Source organism: Agelaius tricolor, unplaced genomic scaffold (genome assembly GCF_023055355.1).
Source record: "Agelaius tricolor isolate 1412-34295 unplaced genomic scaffold, bAgeTri1.0.p SCAF_2, whole genome shotgun sequence".
In the NCBI taxonomy this organism is placed as follows: Eukaryota; Metazoa; Chordata; class Aves; order Passeriformes; family Icteridae; genus Agelaius; species Agelaius tricolor.
The window spans coordinates 68,235,806-68,258,140 of record NW_027269262.1 but is presented as its reverse complement, the minus strand read 5'-3'; the positions used below and the strand labels follow the sequence as shown (position 1 = coordinate 68,258,140).

The 22,335-nt window shown below is 37.8% G+C and overlaps 1 protein-coding gene across 7 annotated transcripts in view; it reads right to left on the bottom strand.

Moving 5' to 3' along the window:
• The window catches only part of RALYL (RALY RNA binding protein like), a 370,535-nt gene extending 349,803 nt beyond the window's left edge, over positions 1–20,732 (bottom strand). For 2 of the 7 annotated variants that reach the window (XR_011678356.1, XM_071421352.1), the window contains exons 1-2: positions 19,492–20,732; positions 18,487–18,573 (exon numbers count right to left, since the gene is read on the bottom strand). Coding sequence is in view for 1 of the 7 variants with exons in the window: in XM_071421352.1 (XP_071277453.1) it covers positions 18,517–18,573; positions 19,492–20,337 (903 nt within the window). In the remaining 6 variants the exon portion in view is untranslated. The remainder of the gene's footprint in view (positions 1–18,486; positions 18,574–19,491) is intronic. The other 5 variants (XM_071421350.1, XM_071421354.1, XM_071421357.1 and 2 more) reach the window with 5 other exon arrangements.
• Between the last annotated feature and the right edge of the window lie 1,603 nt (positions 20,733–22,335).

The window sequence follows — 22,335 nt, the reverse complement described above, 5'->3', positions numbered from 1 at the left end:
TCTCTTTATCAACAGAGAAAGACCACATATTTTTTCTCAAAAAATCTGATCCTAGAGTTAAAATTGTGTCTCACATGGCATGACCTCTTAACCCCTTTCAGGAATGAGGTCTCCAAAGCATACTTCCCAGAACAAATCACAATTCTTGATCCAAAGCAAAACAGTCAGAAAAATGGTGTTTTGACAGCTGAACATCTGATGACTGCATCACTTAAACCCTTCTATTATTTAACCCTTCTCAAGACTTAAAAACATGCTCCATTTTATCTCTAATAATCAGTCTAAAAATTGGGTTATTGAACAATACCACATTTTTCTTTACATTTAAGACCTCAGCAGGCCTAATTGATGCCAAAATTTCTAGGATTCACTAATACATTCTCTTTGTCAATGCAGTTTTTGCTAAGTAGGGCATACCTTAGTCTATTCAAAATGTCTGATTGACTATAATCAATACAGTATTCAAGGAACAAGACAGATTTTTCTGCAGTAGTAACATGAAAGGCTAAAAAATATGCAAGCTTGTGTCCACCACATTCCACCAGAAACAACTGACTTTCTAACTGTTGTTTCGCTATGAATAATGCATTCTTATAAATCCTCTCAAAATGCAAAGGAAAAGATCTAGAGCTAAATAGCTTTCACTGAAAAGATAGCTTCAAGTCCATAATTTCTGTGCTTGGGTTTCATGTGCATAGCATTTTCTCCTACCATCTGCATACGCCACACACACGCATTACTTTGACATTTTCAAAGCTCCATTAGTTATTCTGAAATAAGACTGAAATGACCTTCCCAGTATAGAACTAATCATCCTGTTTTGCAGAATTTACCACTGAAAGGGAGTAAATCCCATCACATTTCCTGTGAAAAAGTTATGAGAGCACAACCAGGTAAATAATTATCCATTGATTTAGTGGGGACATCCTACCAGCTTACGTCAGCTGCAAATATTGGTCACCTTGCCCAGAAATGTCCAGGTCACAGGTTTGTTTTTTTTGAATTTTACCATAACTTCAAATAACCATTAGCCTTGGGTAGATGTCTTGTCTTTTATTTTTTGCTTATGGAATTATTTGTATTTAATTTAAGTGTTCAAAAAACATGTGGTGATATGGTTTAGCAGTGAAAACAATAGGGTTGGGTTAAGAGCTGGACTTGAAGATCTTAATTGCTCAACTTGAGCAATTATATAATTATAGAGAGTGGGTGAAAATTTTTCAGATGTGTTAGTAGCTATGTAGAGGAACAGAAGGAGTTTGCATGTAAAACTGAAATCTTAGAGAAAAAAAGGAGAGTAGAAGGGAATTTTAGTGAAGGTCTAGGCATCAACTGTTTCTGTTGGGAATACACATCCTGCCACTAGATACTCTGCTCCTTTCACTGCCCATTACCTTTGCAGTTTCTACAAGGGTTTCTTCTATCTCACAGCATTCTTCTACATATCTGCTGGAGGAGAGACTCCTCAGTGTGTTCCATAAGATGTGACTATACTCTCATCAGCAGTCAAAGGTTGAAGTCCATGAGTAATATTAACTAGATTATTTCATTTAACCCAAAGAAGGTTAACTGTATTGCACATATGTAGAAGAAATAAGTCATAATAAATGGGCAATTTACATCAACAGGTTATTTTCATATTCTCAGCTTTCTCTGAAGGAAATTATCTGCACTTGAATGTTTGGGGTGTTTTTTTAAAATTTTTGTGCTTTAAAACAAATACGAAAGTAATGCTAGTGCCTATTTCCAAAGTGCAATCAGTATCACATTCATCTCTAATGATCATGAGAAAGATACTGATAAGAAAGCCCCCACCAGATGAATTAATTAATATAGGTTTAGTAAGAGATACTGGTGTTGCCAGTCTCCTCTTTTCTAACAAATGCCCTTTGTTCCAGTTCAATGCAACAGGATATTCTTTCTTTATGCTGTAACTTCCCACTGAAGAAATTGTGCCCACAGCCCAAAAGGCTGATCATCTGAAAAGGGGTTTAGGGAGCACTTGTTTAAATAGAAGGTTTTACAGAGAACTGCACAGAAAAGAGAAGCTTCAGGTCTTAGAGACACACTAGCCCAGCACCGAGTTTGACATAATTAAGCATATCCAGAGACTTCTGAAAGTCATATAATCTCTACAAGATACCAGAGACATTGAAGCTGGAGGAGGCAGAGGAATTGTGTGTGTCAACACTGTTGATATGTCATCAAAAAAACAAAAAAAAAATTTTTTCTAAATAAATTTGAAAATATTTTTTTTGAAAAATTCCATTAAGATTATTACCTAAAATAAAAAAGAAACATTGTAAACCTAAATATACAAACCAATTTTTTTTGGTAATGTTTTTGAAAATGACTGGTTTGGATTAGGACCCTTTTTATCAAACTAGATGCACCAATATCACCACAATCCATAATACTCTGATTTATAAGCAGTTTTAATAGTAAGATGGGGAAAATGCCTTGTGTTGGGATTTGGAAAAGCACAAGTGGGTGAATAAATAAAAATTTAGATGATGGCAAGATTCCTGTGCTTGTAAAAGAGAAATTTACAGAGTTCTGTCTTAATTTATGTTGCAATAAATTGGTTTTCTTAACTGCACCCCCTAAACGTGATACAATTTTGGCTATGCTTGTCATATAATTATGGATGCCAAAAAATGGCAATTGTGGATGTCCTTCTATAGCAGCCAGCTGAATTGAGACTCTCAAAACATATTACTAGCTAGTTAAGTTTGACTTCAGTAATTGGTTGGGAATCTGACTACAGAAAACATCAATACTGATTTTCAAGAAATTACACTTTATCTTATCTGATACTATAGCATTTTTCAGTATAATACTGCAGAATAAAGTAAGAAGGGTATTTTCCACCAAGATGAAACTTCCACCAAGATTTCAACTCCACAGTATTTTTTTGTCCACAAAATGTCTATTATTCTGAGACAAACAAGTGAATTGTAGGATCTGACTTAATTTAATTATGTGATTGTATTAAGTATAAACGTACAATTAAAGACTTTGAAAAGATGCACATTTTGGAGGTTGATGGGTACTTACCTGCACAACCAAGGGGATCTTAACCAAAAGGGATCTTAACCAAAGCCAAAAGCCATATCACCCCCTATCACACCACAGAACTTGCAAGCTTTGTATCAGCCAGGTTGAGACTAAATATGCAAATGAAATTATGTACTTAAGCTCAAGCAATATTTTTCCATTAATTTATGTCAACTAACTTTTTTTTTTCACTGAAAAAAAAAGATTTTTTTATTCTGGCTTGTGAAAACAACTACCTTAATTTTTAATTATTCAATTGTAGTCTAATATGTAAGGTTTGTTTAAAAAAAAATCAAAAACTTTATCTGTCTTAAGCAGAAACTTGTATCTTATCTGACACCATATATCGTAAAAGATAAGGTCATGTAATATGTAGGATTTCATATATATATATATATTTCATATATATATTTAATATATATATATTAATATATATATATATAAATGTTGTATGGAAGGAATGAGTTCAGCAGCTTCTCATAGATTCTCTTTAACCTCTTCTTTAATCTCATAGATTTCTCTTGGAACATAACTACTTCATGAAAGTCAGCTAATTTAAAAATCAAAATTAGGTGCATGTATTTTTAAATTTTTATCTACAAAATGGAGTTTCCTGAAGACTTCACTATGATGAGTTCTCTATTTGTTAACTTGGATTTGATGTCTCTTTCTACTTCACCTGCTCTGAAACATGCTCTTATTATTCTATTAATAAAGGCCCTTTTTTTCCCCTTTTTGTTTCTCCTTCTTTTTAGATTGAGGTTTATTAAAAGGTGTTGAAGAAGATAGATACATTAAAAAAAACATTCCAAGATAAAGAACTTTCTGGGGCCTTACAAAACGAATACAAGAACAATGATATCATGCCTCAAGTATAACAGAAGTCTTATATACCATATTATAAGAATGAGACAAAAAATGTTAATAGAAAAAATAATTTAAAATGTATAAGGATTTTTTTTACCGATTTTTACAATTGCAATTTACCGATTATATTTTCAATATACTGCTGGTGATAGGATCTGACTGAATGTCTTCATGGGGTAATGTATGCAAATACTTTAGAAGATTGCACACTGAAAAGCATTTAAATATTTACATTGTGTGTATTGTTTTGAAAAAAAAATTGTTATTGATGCATACATACTCTAGTACAGAATCTTGAACACTATTGGTGAGTTGAAATCTGCATATAAATCACGTGGATTTGAGGTTGGAGCTCATGTTCTATGGTTTAATAAGCTCTTAATTTCACTTCCATTGCTGGAGTTCTCTGCACTTTGGCTACATAAATCAATAAAGCTTTCCATTTCTATCATTACTTAAATGATAAGCATTTGTAAGGTCTTAAAAATCTTGGATGAAATTTGCCTAATATAATAAGTGCCTATAGAAAAGTTACTGTTCCAAATGAAATACATGAACACATATGGGAAGCTGAATGTCACAAAAACCAGAGGACTTCTTTCCAGAGCTTCTGCTGGGACACAGAAATGACCAAGCCTGAGTGGTGTGTTTTGTTCATTAAAGCACGCTTCTGATTTAAAATCTTATTCTGATACTTCCTCATGCATTGGTTCAAATAGAAAATATGGTTCAAATTTATAGCTTCCAATAGGAAGTTACAAGGCAATTCTCCAAATGCAATTTTCATAAATAGTTGTATTTTTACGCTACTATTATTGCATATTTCATAATGAAACTTCAAATACATTTGTCTAGACATGTAATCTCCCTCAACAGAGTAAATATAGACTGTACACATATACATTCATAAAACACTATATTGGAAAAAGATAAGCAAGTTGGCAAAGTCAAGGAATACAAAGTTAGGAAATGCCAGAATTTAGGAACTTATAAGCTACTGTCAGTTGAAATTATTTCAGGAGTTTTAGTATCTATTTCAGGAGCTGCAATATTGATCTAATAATGTATTCCTACTTCACCTTCTTGCAAGTATACTGCAATTTTTTGTTTTCATTATAAAAAAAATGTGTTCCTGCTTTAAGCATATTTTCTACAGTATATATTAAGGTTTTGTTTTACTACAGAATATAAAGTTGCTGTTAGTTGATATGATCATTAATAGATTGGTATGACAATGTGATCTATCCTGATATCTGTCTAATTGCACAAAGCATCAATCCCTGCATCAACTTATTAATACTAATAAACTATAAAATAAACTATAAAATTAACTATAAAAATTTCATTCTAATTTATTATTGTATTATTATTCTAGTATTCTAATGCCAACTAGCTTCTTCTGAAAATAACTTTTTTTTATTCTTTACTACCAGAACAAACAGAATGAGCTATTTGAACCATATCAGCTCTTTTTTCAATTTTAGTGTACCAGAAAAGCTATATAGAAACTAATTTCATAGTAAAAACAGCATTGAACTTTTTATATTAAATCAAATTTTTCTAGTGTCATCAAAATCCCTGATTCAACAGGTACCAGAGTGTCTACTCTATTGCACTAACACCCTGTTCTACATTTAAGAAACAAATCCTACTGTGTTCTGTGTATTGAAAACAGAAGGTTGATCTTGCTTCCAATGAATTCAATAACAAAGTTGTTACAGGCTTAATTAAAAGAGCAGAAATATCCATGGATATAGCTACAAAGGAGTACCTTCTACATATCACAGTATGTGCTGTACTACTCAAGATACATGGGAAAAAAAAAGAAAGGTTCTTTCATGAGAAAATTTTTTGCACAACATCTCATCTTTAAGAAATTATATCCTCAGATAAAAAACCCTCTCATGTCACAACCCAAGTGTATAAATATTCCAAGTGTTGCACAGCTGCCAGTGAGAGCAATACCTGACTCCCAGTTTGTCTAAGCTGCTACAAGCCACGCATAGCAAGATACACATTATATGTTCAAAGAGTACCTGGTATGCCTTGTCCTTAGTATATTCACTTAGAGCATCTTTTGTATGTGAAATATCTTCTAGATGATGATGGCAACCCTCATTCAGCCTTGTTTTCACTGCAGTTCTGCTTTCCAGGCCAAAGAGAGATTGCCAACATATGCACTAAATACTGCAGATGCATAGATGACTGTCTAAGGCATCATGCACAGTAATCTACATTCCAAACACAATAAAACTTTCACAGAAGTGCTGAACTCAGGCTTTTAACTCTGTATTTACTAGAGATCCCCAAAATTCTCTTGACTTTCAAAATTTTCACTATTTTCTCAGTTTTTCAAAAGTTGACAAATTCCTTGTTTCTCTGTGCGAACAGCAGTTGAGAGGTAACTATCATAATTTGGAAATCTTTCTTTGCATTTCAGTGGTGAAGTCTAATGTCAGGAGAATAAAGCAATTCATTTCAAAACATACATGTTACACAAAGCAACTGATACCAAAAAATACATTATATATGAGATCACAAAGTATTTAATTTGAAACAGAGAGTTTATAAAGTTTAAAGTTTATATGTAAGTAGCATTACCCTTTCAGGAAAGGATCAAGGCTTTTGAAATTTTCATTAGGAAGTTCCTAGAATCTATTACTGCCCTTCTATAAAGTACTTTACTGATGCACTGAAAGGCTGTAAAACATAATAGTAAAGAGCTGGTCATAAAAGAAATTGATGATTATGGATATTATGGATTATACAGTAGTTACCTTTTGAAGTGAAATGGTAATTGCAATATGAAATTATTTTGTTGCACACGTAAGTGTTGCAAAGTAAAGTACAAAGTTAAAATATCTAATATTTGTGGCAGAGATGATAGAATGGTAGCACTGAGATTAGGCAAAAGATTTGAGTCAGTGAGAAAGACATCATCAGTTCACCTGTGTTTTGCAAAAACTTGCTTCAGATCTGTTTGCACAGTTCCTTCATCTTGCTTGTGTGGGCAGCCTTACTGAGCTCACCAACACCAGTGTTTCCAGAATATCTACTCAAAGTCAGGGTTCTCTCTTTTGCAAATGACTCTAAATTCTGAAGCATGGGATACATTGCATCACATTTCAACAGCAGTTGAGGACAAGTTTCATATTGCATAACTTTTCTTTGTACTATCAGTGAAGTTAGCTGAAGTTAAGGTAGACTTCCCTTAACTGACCTTAAACAACACTTAAGGCTGAAAAACATGGCCTGAATCTCCAACAAGAGGTATGCAGATTGCCTGCACCAGTGCTACCTGCCTTTAAACAAATAAGCTGCACCTCACACCATAACTTTCTGAAGGTCCAGGAAAGTCTTCTACAAACTCTCTCACTTTAAATAAAACAAAAGGAAACAAAAGTGTTGAAAGTAGTTCCCTGGTTCTAGCAGGGAGCTGGACATGGTCTCTGCCAAGCACGTCGTGCTGCATGGAGGAGCTCCTGTTTGTCCTGTGGGACAGTCACAACTCTCAGTACAGTTCTCTGGGGGATCTGAGTATCTCACCAAGTTGTTCCAAAGGGTTTCCACTTTTCTTAGAGACTGCCCAGAGTTTGGAAATACCAAGTTCAGAGGCTCTGAGTACCCCAGTGATATGAGAAACTTGCTATTCAAATGTGTGACTCAAGTAAATTGAGCACAAACAATCAAATTCTAAACACATAAAAACAATACATCAGGCATACATCAATGGCAACAAAATTTAATATTTCCTGTCAATTAATGAGGCAATAGTCAGTTGCATCAATTTGTAGTGCATCTTTTAAGAAACTTTAAAATAAAGTCCTCCAAAAAGTTAATAAAATTTAACATATGCTTAAACATAAAATCCCTGAAAGAAGCTATTGCTTTCTTGCAGGTTTATATAATTTTTATATATTCATGTATTAAATAGCATGTTTGCATTTGACCTATAGTATTTAGATTTTTTTTCTAGATGTCTTTTTAGGATATAAAATTTATTTCAACCTTTTGGACCCAATTGTTCTGCTCTGGACCTGTTCCATCAGCATCTGTAATAAATACTACTCCATCTAGAATATTTTGACATCTAACACCTTTCCCTATTCAATTTCTTTAATTGATCATAGTGTCTAAAAAGGACTTGGGAATTCTTAGTATTTTCTATTTAAAGAATTAAGTCTTCAAATTTACAACTGGGTCTTGTTTTGCATTGACTCAGTAGCTAACCTTTGCCTTTTTTTTATCAGGCAGATTGGTATAGGGGAGCCACAGGACCAATTTAAGCTCTAGATTTAGGAAATACTTTCTTAGGAAGACCATTTACTGAACCTACCCTCTCTATTAACACTCCCAAAGCCACCTTGTGAGATGTAAGGGATTCCTGGTGGGAACAGCTGAGAGGAAGCAAGTACCTGTAAGGACTGAAAAAAGGCTTAGCCAAAGTGTCCTTTTAGTCCTCCACCTTCACAGTGGTCTACCTTATCAGCTGGGAAGAAAGACACAGCACTGGGACCAAGCCAAGAGCCAGACCAGCACTGAGTCATGGGGTCCCTGCATCTTTTCTGACAGTCACTCTGCACAGGAAAATATCAGATAGCATTCCTCACTCTGGTGGGAGTATTTGAACTACAAAGCTGAATAATACACTTCAAAATTCAAACTAAATGAAAGAATAGGAATAGTTTTTAATTTATACTCTCTCAAAGAGGATAAGGAGTAAGAAGGACCCCTGGAAAAAAGCTTTGAAGGAAAGGGAGGTAAAAAAGAAGTAAATAAATATCAGTAGAAAGCCTGGTTTTGAATCCAGATGAATAAAACTGAAACATAGTCATGTGCAAACTGATTTAAAGGGTTCAAGTTGGGTATAAAAGCAACAAGAAATCTAAGCTTTGTCTTGCTACTGAACTATTAAACCACTTCATTCTTTCATAGTCAAAGATGTAAGACTACTAGGAGGAAAATAATCCTACTTCAAGAACCACTTACATGAATTGCATCATGTTATATTTTGTGAGAAGATGAGTATATTTTCTTGTGTGAAACACTTGTTGTGGTTTCATTCTTTAAGGAGAAAAAAAGAAAAAGAAATTTATGAAATATCTGTAGTGGTGTAGTGGTGATGAAAGCTCAACTAGAGAGGGAGTGAAGCCTGAGCTAGAGGGGAAGTTAAGGAAGAGTGGGGATTGAAAACATGCCCATTGTCTGGAGCCTTAGCTGAATCACTGGGAATTTTTTCTCCATTTTTATTTCTGCCCCTCCTCTTTCTACTCCTCTCCCCTCTTCCACCCCTCTCCTATTGCTTCCTTTTCGTTCATCCTTCTGAGCTGTGCTGACACCAGGTGAAAGGTCCAGAGCAGGAGGAAAGGTCCAACAAGTCTGAAATTAAAAAAAAATTACAAATAAAAGATAAAAAAGATCCAGAAATTCAAATGAACACACCCAACATTTGTAAATATGCTTTCCTCTGTCAATGCAGATCAGTGTGACACAGGTCTCTATAGCTGGGTTGACTTTGATCTTGAAAAAATCTGAGAGTGTAAAGTAGCCAGTCCTATTCTGATTATGATGATTATTTACAACATTCATTAATATTTGTGACCAAGTGTCATGAATTTCTGAATCCATTTTTAATGTCACACTATATACAACATTAACTTGTACAACAAATTAAAAATAAATAAATGTGGCATCCCTGAAACAGTTTATTTCCTTAAACTGAACTGCAATTATTTTTCTTGTAATCTTGCCTTTCAAAAGCCTGTCTCCAAATGTGTGATCCTCAGTCTAGGTGCCTAGACTACCTACTCACCCAGAGCAGCAGGCAGAGAGAGACTAGAGACACTGAATTTGTGTTTGGTTTATATGCCCTACACTCAGTGAGAAATTCAGTTGGGTCTGTGTTCTGTGTTCTGACAATCTGTGGTCTTTTATATTCCTGTGACAACACTGTGCTCCTAACTCTGAGCAGAGACACAAGAGTGAAAAAGGAAATGTTATGGTGCATAAATGAAAGCAGGTAAAGAGGCAAAAACTTCATGAAGTCAGCAAAGAGTTTTAGCCTTGTAAATCTGTTTTATGTGAACACTGCTCAGACAATGCATTTTTGAGGGACAGTACAAAAACTTAGGTTTGAAATATAAATAGAATGTGAAGAACAAAGACCAAGAGGTGATGAAGTGTGTAACGTGACACGGTAGCTGCAACTAACAGTTTATAGTCCCCAGAGAATATTACTGCGCTTATTTGAAGCAGTTATTTCAAAGTGCTGAGAACTCCAACTTTTTAACTTCCCTTCTCAATTCTGACAAGTCCGTAAGATTTCTGAGTCTGTGCAAACCATTATATTATAGCTGTTAGAGCTTACAGCTGCAGCAGCTTACTTTATCATGGTAGTAATACTGTGGTATTTGGGCAATTAACTCTCACTATACTGAGTTTTGCACTTACTCCTATAATATCAAATGGTTCATTTCTAATTTGGATTCAGCTTTAGTTTGATGTCAGTGAAAAACATGGCCTGTGTGAGCAGTTTCATGATGTCTGCACAGCACCCAGCTAGTGCCAGGCCAAGAAGATAAAACCCATGGTGGAAGCATGTACACTACTTTCATATACTTCAGTACCTGTAGAAAACCTTACAGAAAGCCCAAACATATATTGAATGAAATAGCTGAATTCATAATTTGTGGAAAAAGAGGATGATATCCCAACATATTGTGTAGTGTCACAGACTGGCCGTTGCTCGGCATCCTGCTACACACAATGACTTGGGACAGATCTGAAGCAAGGCACTGAGGTAAACTGTATAGAAGAGCTGATTTTAAAGACACTAACAGTCTTATAAAACTCCAGCCTTCTCTAAAAAATTACCTGAGACAGGGAAAACTAAAATCTATCTGGTATTCAGAAGTACAGGTTTTACTGTATGTATATGAAGATAGCAGCAGCATGCTATCAGTAGCAAAATATTTCCCCTACATTGCCTGGATGACTTCAGCTCACAAACTAAAAAAACCTTTATAGTTTCAAGATCCAACTTCAGAGATATCAAATTCAGATCTTCTGCTGCTGATGTACTAATTATTTTTAAAATATATCTTACAATGATTCATATTTGCAGTACAATTAGCTGATTCCATTGCCACCCACATCATTATTCTGTTTCAACTTCAAAGGTTTTCAAAAGATGTCCATGATTGTACTCAATAGCTTAAGTCCCTGGTTTTTAGAATAAGACTCTGTGAGGAGAACTCATTGAAGGATCAGCTGTGGTTGGATCACATTATAAAAAGACAGAAAACTGGGTGAAGCGATACAAAAAAGATGTGAAATCTTGGTCCTATCAGACATCCCTAGGAATTTTGTCATAGCCTTTAATTAATTTGAAATATTTAGAAACCCATTTGTATGTCTGTTAAAAGAATTGCTGGAGAAGTTGAAAAAAATCAAGTAATATCTTAAAGCCATGAAGATTCTAGTGGCCAAAAAATATTTTTTTAACCAAATATTTCATTGCAAATTTAGGATTTGAAAGAAGTGGAGGGTTGGGGAGCATGCGATTCATCTCCTTTAACTTCATCCATCAAAAAGTTAGGAATCTGTTTTAAATGGGCCATCTAGGTTCCCTCTCATCAGTGCAAAGAGAGAGGTGTTTTAGGAAGGCTGTTCATCTCAGCTGTCCATAGATGCCTCTGTTGGGATGTAATCTGTAATTCTCTGCAGGAAGAGAATATTTATCTCTGTTGACTACAAAGCCTTGAGCTACTGTGTTAGACTTCAATGACTAACTTTTAGATAGCTAAAATGATGACTAGCTTAGTTCTAAAAACCTATTCTTTAAACAGCAAGGTTAAGTGAGATGAATAGAGCCTTTTGTGTGAACCACTTCATCAAAAATCCACAGAGAAAAAAAAATGGTTTGACATGAAATTTTGACCAGCATATGTATAACTGATTTTAATAGTGCCAGACACTAATTCTGCACCTTTGTATTTTTACAGCACCTACTGGAACAGGGAACATGTTGACAAATGGTAATCCAGCATGCTTTTCTCATAAAATAATAAACAATAAAAATAGCATCAATGTCCTGATAAACTACCCCCGTAAAGCAAAAGTGGCATAAATGCAGTTTCTCTTTTCATTATTCACAATGTACATTAATTGTCTACAGCTTACAAATGCTCAAGTAGAAGATGGTAACCTCTCCAGAGCCAATCTTGTAACTGTATCATTTGAAGAACTCCCATTTAACTGGAAGTTGTATAGGCAGGAGAAAAACTTAATTGCATCCTTCTTCTTCAGTTTGGGAAAAAGAAAACAAAGTGGATGTGAATTTATGCAGTAAAGAGCACATTAGAAAACTGACCTACTGTGCAAGACCTCAAGTGTTGGGTTTTATCCTGTGAAATCAGTGGCAAATACAAGCTGAGAAATGGGTAGCATGGTTGATGTTTGTGTGTTTGTGTGTGTGTGTCCTACTTGGAAAACAGTAGCATTAATCCCTTTTAAAGGTACCCAAAGACCAAAGAGGAAGTTTTGTTTTAATTATACCTTCAAGGGGCATAGTCCATAGACACTGCATGACAGTTTGCATAGCACATTTTTAAATTTTATATTACTTCTAATATTTATTGTGTGAAGGATCATTTGATAAAATATTTTAACAAGATAGAATGAATTTTCTTTCATAAACAGTAACTTGCATTACAGATCAAGCTCAGAAGCATGTTGCTGCAATTATCAAATGCACAGTGTTTCATTGAAAAGTCAGTGAGTTACTACTGTAACTCCCTGTGCCCACAAGAAGAGCTGCTAGCATGCACTAAGCCTAGAGTGCAGGCCTGGTGTGCAAAAATTCACCAGGGTATCTTTATCACTTTCACTTGTATTGTTCTAAAAAAGAACATCTAGGATAGTGTAAACATTTTAGGGCTTTTGCACTGCATTATAACACAAAACAGAAAGGAAAAGCAGCATTGTCAACACCATGCAAACATAATTCTTTGACACAGAAACTCCAATTTTTCAGTCAGTCTAAAAATACTGCATGCAAGGTATACATGTGCTGTGCCTCCTACAAATCATAAAGTTACCCTGATTTAACAAGATGTGTCATATCTCTTTGACAATAGGTCCTGTTCACCTTCTATGCAAAACTCTGAGCAGAAACAGAGACACCTTTTTACTGAATGAACTCTACTGATGTGATGCTTTCCTACAGAACAAATTTAGCCTCGTTTCAGTCAGATTAAGAATCTCATTAATACTGGATTTGTGCCAGATATCCCCTTTTTGTTGACCCTGAACACCACAAAGCACACAACTGACTCAAGGCAGGACCTTGAAGAAGGCAACCAACGTGACTGAACAGGCTGAAAAAAAGGCTGTTGGTATGGAGCACAGTGGGAACAGGGACCTGACTTTCACCAGGTTATTCAATAATCACCGAGGTCCAGGAGCTATCATTGTATTCTTTATGGTCTCTTGTTGTTTAAATAATTATAATAATGGCCTGTACTGCCTTTTATAAGCTATTGCCCGTCTAAAGGACTACAAGATGTTCTCAGAGGACCATAAAATGAAATACATAAAGCCTGAGCTGTTTCCAGAACTCCACCTTGACTTGGTTGCTCAGAGACTGCACATTAGTAGAGGCAATCATCAGGAGAAGGCTACCTGGGAAGGACCACTGGTGTAAACCAAGTTTAATCAGACCTTTGAGTATTTTGGGAGAAAGACTTGTGAGTGTGCAAAGAAAAAATAAAGAATCTGGAGAGTGTCATTGATATTTCACCACATTTATACCCACTGTTGGTCATCACTCATAAGAGAAAAAAAAAATACCAAAAAAACCCACCAAAAAACAAAAAACAACAACCAAAAAAAACCCCACCCAAACAAAAAAAACCCAAACAACTTCCTGAACCAGAAAAACCAGAAATGCAACTGTATAATGGTTGAGCCCCAACACCCTGGCAGGGCAGCCAGGACATAAGGAGCCAGGGGTCACACAGTGATGTGCCAGAGAGGCAACTTATTAACTCTGTAGCTTTTGTCAAGAGGCAGCAGATAACATAGGTCTGTATAAATCCAAAACCAAGAAAGTTAAACTCTTAGTTATTAAATAAAAGTATTGGTTAAGCCCCGAAGGATAATCAATGTAAGATTTTTGCTAATTCTCTATGACATTAAATCATTAAAAATCTCTCTGGGATTCTGTCTATTCATCTACATACCAGTATTTTTATTCCAAAATACAGCAACGATAAAAACATGTTATTTTATTCACACTAAGGAACCTGAAATTTACTTAGTAATTTGAAGGTCTACTTGATTTTTTAATTGTTGGCAGGTTATTCATTCAGATAAAAAATCATACTTCATTGTGCAAAAATAAACTTTCTCAGAAATACTGCCAAAGCTGCAGTATAAATGCTTTTGAAGGATTAAGTACATTAGAGAGATCAGAGTGTTATTTTGAAATAGAAAAAAAAAAAAAAAAAACCCAGGGAAAAAGGTACAAATTATACCAATGTAGGTATGTGCAAAACAATAATCTTCAAGCCATCAATAATTGTTTAAAGATCATAAAAGTAAGATTGGTACCTTTACAAAGGTCAAAATGTTGCATTTTATTCCTTATACCACTTAAAATCAGCTTTTTTTTTCTTCTGTCAGTCTGGATCTGGGTTCAAGGGAGCTACAAACTGGATAACTATGTAGACAGTGTCACAGATTGCATAATTTTTCATCAGGAAATACTCACCTTTAGCCTTCTGTTCAGATACTCTGAAAGTACTTAAAACATACAGGATTTATCTTCAGAATTTGACAGAGCACCATGTCCTCTAAGACCAAGGGAAGTTAAAACGTTCATCTGAGGGCAGACCTATCAGTCTTTGTAATCCTACAGTTTAAACACTATTAAGCTTTTTTATCTTTTAAAACCCAAAATGTAGAGAAGGAAGAAAATAGGAAAAAATTACACTGTGAAAGAGAAACAAACTGCCATTGAACAATGCTTTAGAAGACTAGAGAGCTAAGACATAAGCAACCTGCAAAGACTGTAACAAGGTAAAAAATTTAAAGAACACTGTATCCAACTTTCACATTTATTCCTGATAAAAGATTGTGATACAATATTGCCTCAAACCTGTCCACATTCCCTTCCCTGGTATGAATACAAATTACTAAAACAATATGTAGAAAACTCTTGAGAGTTTAAAAACCAGAGTGTTGCAGAAGAAATTCCCAAGAGTTCTTTCCTGTTGCACTGCAACCAAAAAAATTCAGGTTGGTTAGGCAGAGTGAAGGAAGGTCCACATGATGCAAACCTCAATTCACCAGAGGGCATGACTGTGTGTGTGGCTTCAGGTGAAAATGTTTGGGCTGATGTGAGAGCCAGAAATCAGACTGCCATATTTTCAGCTGAAAGCAGAACAGATCAGTCTGGGCAGAAGAGCATTTGAATGCAGCTTCCCTGTTTCTGCTGCAGCATGATTTTGGGCAGAGCCAGTCTCAACATCCCCTCCCAGCACCAGTCACACTTTTGGGAACCTCTCCCAGTTAAGCCCAGAAATCATGAGGGAAAAGGAGCTGCAATTGCTCTCTAAAAATATACTAAACTCTGAAGAGCAAAGACATGGAGAAGAAGCCTTACTGTATAAGGTCAGCAGTGGCAAAAAAAAAAAAAAAAAAAAGAGAATAAATTGCCTGAAAATAAACTTAGGACAGAAATTCTGTTTCTAAAACCATGAAAAGTGAGGCTCTGCCCCGCCTTCAAGAGGTGCAGTGAGAGTGATACCCCAGGTAAATTTAAACCAGTTTTTTGAATCTGAACAAAATAAGATCAGCCCAATATCACAGCAGACAGACTTCACAACTCCACAGGCCACTCAAGTTCTATCTCCCATGTTGAAAAATGTAAAAAGATAGTCTTCTTCTACCAGTTCAGGCCACTACAGCAGCTAAAGCCACATATTCATGAGTCAGCACACTGAATGCTATACAGTTTTACAGTTTCTCATTTCTGTTCACCTGTTCTTTTTCATTTGCAAGTAAATACTGATAATAATAGTTAGTTATGGAAGAGGAAAAGAAAAACTGCTTTCCAAAGATTTCAGTTTACAACCCTTTATAAAGGTATCTTAAACCCCTGTATAGTCCTGAACACCAAAACAGATGTAAAGAAAAATAGAAGATGTCATTTCAGTCTAGACACCCATTACTTTCAGGAGCTAGGGCAATATGACTACATCCCATGCTATATAAGGAATATAATGATATCATCACTTGTAGATGCAAAGCTGCAATTTGTAGGCAAAATTTTTATTCATCTCCAGTTACAAAAGGACAATTGTCTTTGACACTAACTATGGCTTTCTAAAACATTAGTCACAGCATAACTATAGAAGCACCAAGGCAAAACCAATTCCACCAACCTAAATCATGCTCTGCCCACATACTGCACAGAGGTGGAAGGATCCTCTTTCAAAACTGGCTCCTTTATTCATATTTTAAGGTCCCAAGGCTGTTTGATATGTATGAACTCCTACAACCTCAGAATGCTGCAAATGAAATGTATGTGTGTTCATTACCATACTACTCAGACAACAGGTGCTTTGTGGATGAAATCTGGTGCTAAATAGAAAGTTTTAGGAATGCACTATCTCAGACTTCGAGATAAGACTAGGTGAGCAGGATTAGCTCTTCACTCAGCAACTACCTGCACAAAATTACTCACACAACACACCTGCAGTATTAAAAGAAAGGACAAAAGGATCATTCTGGAAACTGCTAGCCTAGTTACTTTATTTCAGTGCTTTAGCAGTATCAAAATATTTTGCTTACTGGGAGTTGCACCTAGTTTAAAGAAAACACTTCATTTAAATATAAGTAGGGATGGAAATATATAAAGAGGTAGAGAATATAGTTTCAGTCTCTCTTGTTTTTAATGGCTTGCTTTTAAATTAAGTAATGAAAAAATAAGCAGGCTGAGTCTTCTTAAAATGTGGAGTAATGACCCAACAGATCGTAACTATTTTAGAAGAGTCATCATAATCTATCATGGAAATATCTCAACTGGGTTTTAGACACATGAATTATTGACCCTGTTAGGCTGCCAAAAGTATTTTAACATGTCAGAGCAGAATTCATGCATAAATATGTGCAAAATATTTTTATTACAGTCAAGCTGGAAAAAAACAGTGTAAATACAAAATAGTTATGTCTCTGTAAAGATAAATGAATTTATTTATTTTTCAACATGACTTATTGCATGATGTATACATTTTTACACTTTCTACTTTAAAGAAAGCTGTTACACTGCAAAAATTTAAACATTAGCATTAGAAGCCTCAAATTTCCAAATGCATTTGTAATTCTCTGAATTATATTTGCTTATATGAAAGTGACAAAAGAAATATACACCCTGTAACTTACTTTAGTTTCCACGTCTGAATACATGGCATATCTTTATAGTCAGTTTTAGATCCTTAAATGTTCTTTATGTAAAATGCAGTAAGCAATCCCATCACAATAAAGTAAACAACAGAGAGCATCACAGAACATTCAGCACTTGAACTTTAGCATAATATTACACCATATTCTCTCCGGAGGGAAATAAATAAATAAATAAACCAACCAACCTACCCTGTCATCTGGAAAAATCTCTCCAAATTGTGTTTTACAGAACCAATATCCTGTCTGTACATCAGGGGCAGCCTCTGTTAAGCATTTAAGTGCCCTCAGTGAAAAGTAACAGTTTCTCCTCCAATCCTGAACTCTCAGTAACCAGCACGGAAAGTAACAATTTCCCATTCCCTGTCAGCCAGTGGTACTATTAATCATCAAACAAAAACGAAACACCTTCAAGCAAAGATCAGCTTCTGATTAATCTCCATCCCAATGAATTAGACTCATAAGAGGCAACCTGCTGCCTTGTTTACGCCTTTTTAATATGAGGAGCAGAAGTTGGATATAAGGGTTTTCTGCCCTTAGGGCTGCAAAATATGCCTCATGTGGCAGCGAGCCAGCTCTCCGAGGGAGCCTCCTTTGCTGTTCCACAGCTATTTTCTAATGGATAAATTTAAACAGACACACAAAAACACACGAGTCACCACAATACATGGCCGGAGCTATTGTTTTTGTCTAAAGTCCTGAGAGCATCTGTACTCGTAATGAGGATCTCAAGGTTCCATCCAGTTTCGGTTTGGGCTTTACTTTTGGCTGTTTTGTTTATTTGTTTGTTTTGTTTGTTTTTTTTAATGCAACGAGGAGAGGAGGGGTGTCTGGATTTTTTTTTTTCCCCAGCTGACTTCCCCTCTATACAGCACAGCACATAAAACACCTCTCTTCAGCTTTAACTGACCTAGGCTCAATTAGTGCAACATTTAGCACACATCCAAGCAATCACAAGGCAGAGATATTAAGTCCTGTCCTCATGTGTATTGCACAGACACGTTTAGAAAGGGGTGGAAGGAGATTTCTTTTTAAAAAAAAAAAAATCTCACAATGTAATTTACACAGTGTGGAAACGCCTACAAGGAGATGAAGTACCTGCACTGGGGAGATGTTCAGTTGTTCACTTCATCTTCCGTTGACAAGGAAACCAAACCGCACTTCATTCTCCAGGAAAACCTTCCACTGCCATCATTTGAAAATGTATTTATTTGTATATATGTATATATCTATCATCATCATCATCATGATAACAATAACCATCATAAAACACTGCTGGCAAAAGAATAAAAAGTGAAGGTGCAAAATGTGCAAAAGTAAGGATCATCTCTTTGGCTTTCTGTTTTGCTTTGTTATCTTTAGGGAGGAAAAAAAAGTATTTAAAAATGATGACTGCAACATGCTGCAAGAAAAGTTTCACATTATAAATAGGCATCAAAAACTGAAGAAGAGGAAAACCAAAAAACCCTGCTGGTTGCACTGTTAAAAAAAAAAAAAGAAAAAGAAAAAGAAATAGTAACAAAAATAATAAAATTAACATCTTGCTCTGTGGCTTCCACCAGTATTGCAAGATTACAAACTCTGTGTAAACACTGCTGTAAAATGCATTTGCAATTCCCATCTCTTTAAGGAAAAAAAAAAAAGCCCTTAAAAAAACACCCAAAAATAAAAATAAAACAACACCAGAAAAAAATCCTCTGCAAAAAGAGTTAGAAACATGCCTTTTCTCTTATCTTAAAAAAATAAGCATCATTTCACATCGCTTTTCCGTGCCACAACAAAACCAGTTGCATATATAGATATATAGCTACTAAATGTATATCAGTTGTTGCTGGACTGGCAAGTCTGTGTTATTAATATTATCATTTTTCATTCCCAGTGACTCCCGGCCCCAGCAGCACCTTTTGCTCACAGTTTAGTAACCATCGCATGCTAGGAAAAAAAACTTGTCATCAGCAAAAGATCAAATCCATTTAAACAATAATCAAAGAGGAAGAAAAAAAAAAAAAAAGAAGAAAAAAAAAAGAAAACAAAAAAAACCAAAAGGAAGAAAAAAAACAGGACAAAAAAGGAGGACAAGAATGTCAGCAGAAAGGTACTCACCGAGCGGGAGTAAAAGGGAGGAATAAAAATGAGAGTTACTATAAAATACAGTATGGCGGTGGAAGAAGGAATGAGGCGCTTTTTTTTTCTCTCCTCTCTAGTCTCTGCCTCCGGCAACCGCCACGTGATCCGGAGCCGGGCGGACTCGCAGCCGGGAGGGCGCAGCGGCGGCGCCGGGCGCGGACCCAGCCCGAGCCCAGCCCGCTCCGCTCCGCAGCCGCCCGGCTTCGCCGCCGCCCAGCGCTCCGCTCCGCGCCGCCGCTGCCCTCGGCAGGTGCCGCTCGCCCCCGCGCTCAGACACGACACGCTCCGCTCGGCTCCGCTCCCTCGCTGCCGCCGAGCGCGGGCACGCAGCCGGCCGCGCGGGCGGGGTGCGGAGGCGGGCGCGTCCTGCGCGGCAGCGCAACTTGCTCGGCGGCGCAGCGCGAAGTTATCGCCCGACGCCGCCCGCCCGCCTGTTGCCCTCCGGCCGCGGCGCCGCCGGCCCCGCCGCTGCAGTACCGCTCGCCCCCGGGAGTGGGGCCGGCGGCGGGCGGAACGGAGCGGAGCGCCGGGGTTTGCCCGGGTGAGGGGTGAGGTGCCCCCGGCGGCGGCCCCGGTGCAGCACCGGGCTCCGAGGCGTGTGCGCCAGGGTTCCCCCTCCCGCCGATCCGGCGGGGGATGGGGGACTGCTGGCGGGGGTACCGCGTGTGCGCGCACGGCGGGGGTAGCCCGCCGCCCGCCTCGCCGTCTGCACGGGATGCCAGCCCCGATTCCTCCGTGTGTGCGGGGGTGCCCCTCCCGCAGCTTCGGCTCAGCGTGGGTGCGCGGAGTACCCCGGCAGGCAGACAAGGCAGGCAGGGGCATCCCCTGTTGTCACGACAGCTCCAGGGCACCGCTGCTGCCGGTGCAACATGGGGGGCGGGGGGGTTCCCCTGTGCCACTCCTGCTCCGGTGTGTGCGCAGCTCGGGGTGCCTCTGTGCCGAGGCTGCAGTCACTTTGAGTCCAGTCATGTCTGAGCAGCGCTGCTCCGGCTTCCTCCGGAGAGCGGCTCCCATGTGCAGCGGGGGAGAGGACAGGTATCACGGGTCCCATCCCTTACTGCTTCTGTTTCCGGGCCTCTGCCCAGCTGCACGGCTTCTCCCTCCTCCCGTCCTTCCAGCGGCCGGGCTGATGCTTCCCATCACAAAGTTAGTGGCCGAGGTGGGAATGAAGTGCTTTCGGAGGGGACCATTCACCGCTGGGTCCGCTCCCGAGAGCAGCCCGCAGGCACAGGTGGCGTCCGCAGGGCAGTGGGCTCCAGCCGGGCTCACCCCGGCCGCGCAGCCTCCCCCTGCACCGCTGCCCGCAGTGCTCGAAGTGTTTAGGGTCGAGCCCCTCCGGACTCAGGTGCGGCCCTGAAACAGCTCCGTGGCCGGCCGGATGGCAGCTCTCTGTCTCCCTTTTCCTTTAATGTACAAAAAATACACTGGAGAAGACTGTGTGCTACTGTTGCTGAGAGTTCCCTCAAGACGCTTGCTTTTCCCTTTTTAGCTCTCCTCGCATGTCTCCTTATTAACAAACGCAGCAGTCGCAGGGAGCGGCGGCTGGGGCTGCGAGCTGCTTTGCTCCGGTTCCAGCTGAAGCAGAACTTGCGCAGCATTGCCAGGCCACAAGCAGCCGCCTCGGCTGTGTCCTCACTTCACTGGCCCCCAAAATGTTCGCAGCTAACAATCACACACAAACTTACTTATGTACTGCTTCAGCAGTAGAAGGAAGAGCCACAAGAGATAAATTAAGAGATGAATAGAAGCACACATCTGTGAACCAGGCACTGTGATGGAGCAGTCCAGCCAGTATTTTCCAATACTACTGTACTTCCTCCTCCCCCCTTCTTCTTCACACTTCTTGGTTTTTTTTGGTGGGTTGATTTTTTTGTTTTTGTGTTTTTTTTTTTTTCTTTTTCTGTTTTGTTTTTTTTTTTTAGAACCTGTCTCTTTTCATCCAGGTCAGGAGGCAGGAGATACAGTCAGGCTATTACTCCATAAAAATTACTCTAACCAGTCAGAGGATGCCCTGCTATATAATAGACTGGTGAGGGCACCAGCCTGCCTTCTTCGCATCCTCACAGAAAGATTTTTCCCTTGCCCTCACCATTTCTTTCTTTCTTTCTTTCTTTCCTGTCCTGTATCTCTTCCCCAGTGTTTCCAGAAAATGAAAAGAAATGCTCCCTTTCTTCTTTGCTCTCAACTTCTTTTATGAAGTATAAAAAGAGCACTGGCCAAAGTTTAAAAATATATATAACCAGCTATGGTTTCTTGCTTTCTTTATATTTTGGCACTGGGCTTGTTTTGGCATTTCATAATTTTCTTCCCCTGCTATGTTTGGCTCCCAGGAGCAGAGCTATACATCTGAGAAGATTTAAAACAAATAAAAAAGCAAAATAAAGGAAGTCTTTAAAGATTAAAAAAAAAAAATTACAAGAAATTGGAACTTTTAGTGTAAAAAATAACAACTTAACTGTACAAAGTTGCATGCACACATGACAATAAACTCAATCATATTGTCATAATAATATCACAAACTGTCATATCTCGAGGTTTCAGGTGTGGGAGGAGTATTTCCTTGGATGGTGCACTTCAGTTTTGCGTAGCTCTAGGTACTGCATGTATAAATACAGTTGAATGACTAAGGCTTTTTTTAATGATATTTAAAATGAAAACATATTTGCAAAATCAAGATGTAAATAAAAATCCTATTTTGTTGTTGCTTTTCAGTTTCCATGACTGTTTATGTAATATAAGACTGCAAATATGTCTTCCTGAAATAACAAAAGTTAAAGGATGGTGTTTTAATAATCCAGAGCTGTACAATAGATCTGACTC